This window comes from Phaethon lepturus, unplaced genomic scaffold, assembly GCF_000687285.1.
Source record: "Phaethon lepturus isolate BGI_N335 unplaced genomic scaffold, ASM68728v1 scaffold10276, whole genome shotgun sequence".
In the NCBI taxonomy this organism is placed as follows: Eukaryota; Metazoa; Chordata; class Aves; order Phaethontiformes; family Phaethontidae; genus Phaethon; species Phaethon lepturus.
In genome coordinates, this window is record NW_010546919.1 from 1 (window position 1) to 2,647 (window position 2,647).

The 2,647-nt window shown below is 52.6% G+C and overlaps 1 protein-coding gene across 1 annotated transcript in view; it reads left to right on the forward strand.

Moving 5' to 3' along the window:
• Positions 1-1,004: 1,004 nt before the first annotated feature.
• The window catches only part of LOC104622620 (probable G-protein coupled receptor 83), a 6,132-nt gene continuing 4,489 nt past the window's right edge, over positions 1,005-2,647 (forward strand). The window contains exon 1 of the mRNA XM_010289460.1: positions 1,005-1,386. Coding sequence (XP_010287762.1) covers positions 1,009-1,386 — 378 coding nt within the window. The 5' untranslated portion in view covers positions 1,005-1,008. The remainder of the gene's footprint in view (positions 1,387-2,647) is intronic.

Consider the following 2,647-nt stretch of genomic DNA (forward strand, 5'->3'; position numbering starts at 1 on the left):
CTTCTGTTCTCGTTCTCAGGTTGCGTTTCATGTTTTACGCTGTCCTCCACGCCCCGGGGGAGCGAGAAGGGGATGCTGTCGGGCACAAAGCCGGGAGCTCTCTGGAGGCAGAAATCCTCGGGTGTTCTCTGCCTGCACGAGCTCGGGGAGGGAGGGAGGGAGTGAAAGATGCTGCAATTAGGAAAGATGCTTCACCCCACGTAGCTGTTGTGCTGGGTACCCAGAGAGGAGGAGGAGGAGGCGGAGGAGGGAGGAGACAGGGAGGATCAGGGCACATGCACTCTCTGTACTCCGCTGCTCTGCTAGATCCGCACGTCAGACTCTCCCGTCGTCTGGGAGCGGGGTTGCAATACACCTCAGGATGCGTGAGGAAGAGCTGGACTGTCGGCCGTTCGCTGTGCCGTGTGTTGTCTGGCAGGCTGCATACAGCACAGGGAGAGCAGCGCCCGCTCAGCCTCCCAGCAAGGCTGCTTCAGCGGAAAGCTCAGGGGTGCTCTGAGGATGGAAAGAAAAGGGAAAAGCAGCCCTTGCTTTTTTGATTCTGACAAGCTCTGAAAACTCTGGGGAAGCAGAGATTTGGCGGATGATGGACTATGTGGAAAACCAATAAAGCAGATTTCCAAGGAGAAGTTGCGGGAGAGCAGCCAAACGGTGCCCAGAAGGGAATATTCACTAGGATTTCTTCCTAGGTGCAGAGAGAAAGCGTTTGGGGATCCCTGGTATTTCAGCACCCGAATCAGCCTCTTTGTGTAGGACGTATGGGACTGAAGGACAGCAGCTGGAAAATCTCTGGAGCAAAGCTCACGTGCAGTCAGCACGGGAAGAAGGGCTCATTTATCGACTCTTTTATGTAGTTTGCAGCCACGGCGCGGATTTTTAAAATGCACGTGTGTGTGCTCCCTCCTGCAACCGCTGGCTTTAGCAGCTGAGCTGCCAGGAAGGAGGGCAGAGAGGAACGTGCAGCCTGCCCGGGGACACGGGCAGCGCCGGAACAGTGCTTCCCAAGCCATGAGCAGGCACACGTGGTTCCCTTTGCAGTACATCTCCAAGCCCTTCTGGAGAGCCGAGAATCCCAACACGACCAACTTCTTCTCTGCACTGTACGGCTTCCCTAACCAATCCTTCTTCCACAGTGATTTGGACCTGGAGGACCTCGGGGACTTTGGCAGTGGGACCAAGTATGAGGGCGAGTCCCAGAGCCGGACGGTGAAGGCGCTGCTGATAGTAGCCTACTCCGTGATCATCTGCATCTCGCTCTTCGGCAACATCCTGGTGTGCCACGTGGTGATCAAGAACAAAAGGATGCACTCCGCCACCAGCCTCTTCATCGTCAACCTGGCGGTTGCCGACGTGATGATCACCGTTTTGAACACCCCCTTCACGCTGGTGAGCATCCGGCTTGTCTGTGTTTCGCTGCTGCCTGTGTGTGCCTGTCAGCTGTGTACGCGTGTACTGACGGGGCCGGGACGGGCTAATACGCAGAGTTTCTTTTGGCTCTCCCCGCTCTCCTTTTGCCTGCCGGACAAGCTGTGGTCGTGCCCCCTCTCCCCGCAGCCCCTCGCACACAGGCAGGGCTCGGTGAGCAGAGCCGCGGCTCTCGTGCCCCCCTCGCAATCCCGTTGGGACGCGTCACTCCTCTGCAGCCGTCCCCCCTCTTCCAAGCGTGGATGTCGAGGCTCCGTTTGTCTTTTGATGGAGAAGGAAGCGGGGACAAGTCTGACACTAGAAAGTCCAATTAAGTGCCAGTTTCCTACGGAAACGATGCAAACGAGGTCAGTCCTCGTGAAGATGATTGCAGGGGAAACCTCTACGTCTCCGCTGCGCTGTGGCAGCTTGGCATGCCTCTTACTGGGGTACTACAAGCTGCTTCTTGGGGCTGATTGTCCTTTGTTTATTTTCAGTTACTAAACAATATAAGACATAAAATAAAAGAAAAGAATGAGGTGGGAAGTATCAAATGTATTCATTTCTTGCCTCACTGTCAGTCTATAAACAACGTGTTAAGTAGGACGCCCGTATCGCTGAATTTGACACAGCCGTCTGGCGTGGAAGCATACCAAGTACTCCTGCTTCCGTCCTTGGCAGAGCTGCCCATAGTGTTCCTCTGCCTTCCGAAAGCGGTTCCCGAATTATCAGTCTGAATTCACCTTTTCTTAAATTGATCTTGTTTCTTTGGTAGGATTTGCACCCTGTAACCTGTTCAGGGAAAGGACGGTGCCCTCGTGTGTGTTTGCACAACAGTCACACGTTAGGCACAAGCAGCTAATAACTGCAGTCTTTCTTAGGAAAGCGATATATATCAACTTCAAAGAAACAGCACATCGATACATATTCAGTGACAGAGTCATTACTACTAGAGTTGTCTCTACTGGGAAATTAATTAGATTAATTGAAAACAGATTAGCTAGTCTTGACTAAATTTCTGTATGGGCAGATGTTTTGTAGTAACTGTCCATTACTTCAAATTAGCTTAATCTGCTTCCAGAACGAGTTACGTTAATTTGGAATAAATACTGCACAGTCAGGAGTAACAAGGGAGTGAGAAAACAACTGTTATTCGGAATAATCTCCTCTGCAGAAAAGCCGCAATAAGCAGCACCTCTCTGGGATCTAGTGAGGAATGCCGTGCTGCCAGTGGCACGGAGCT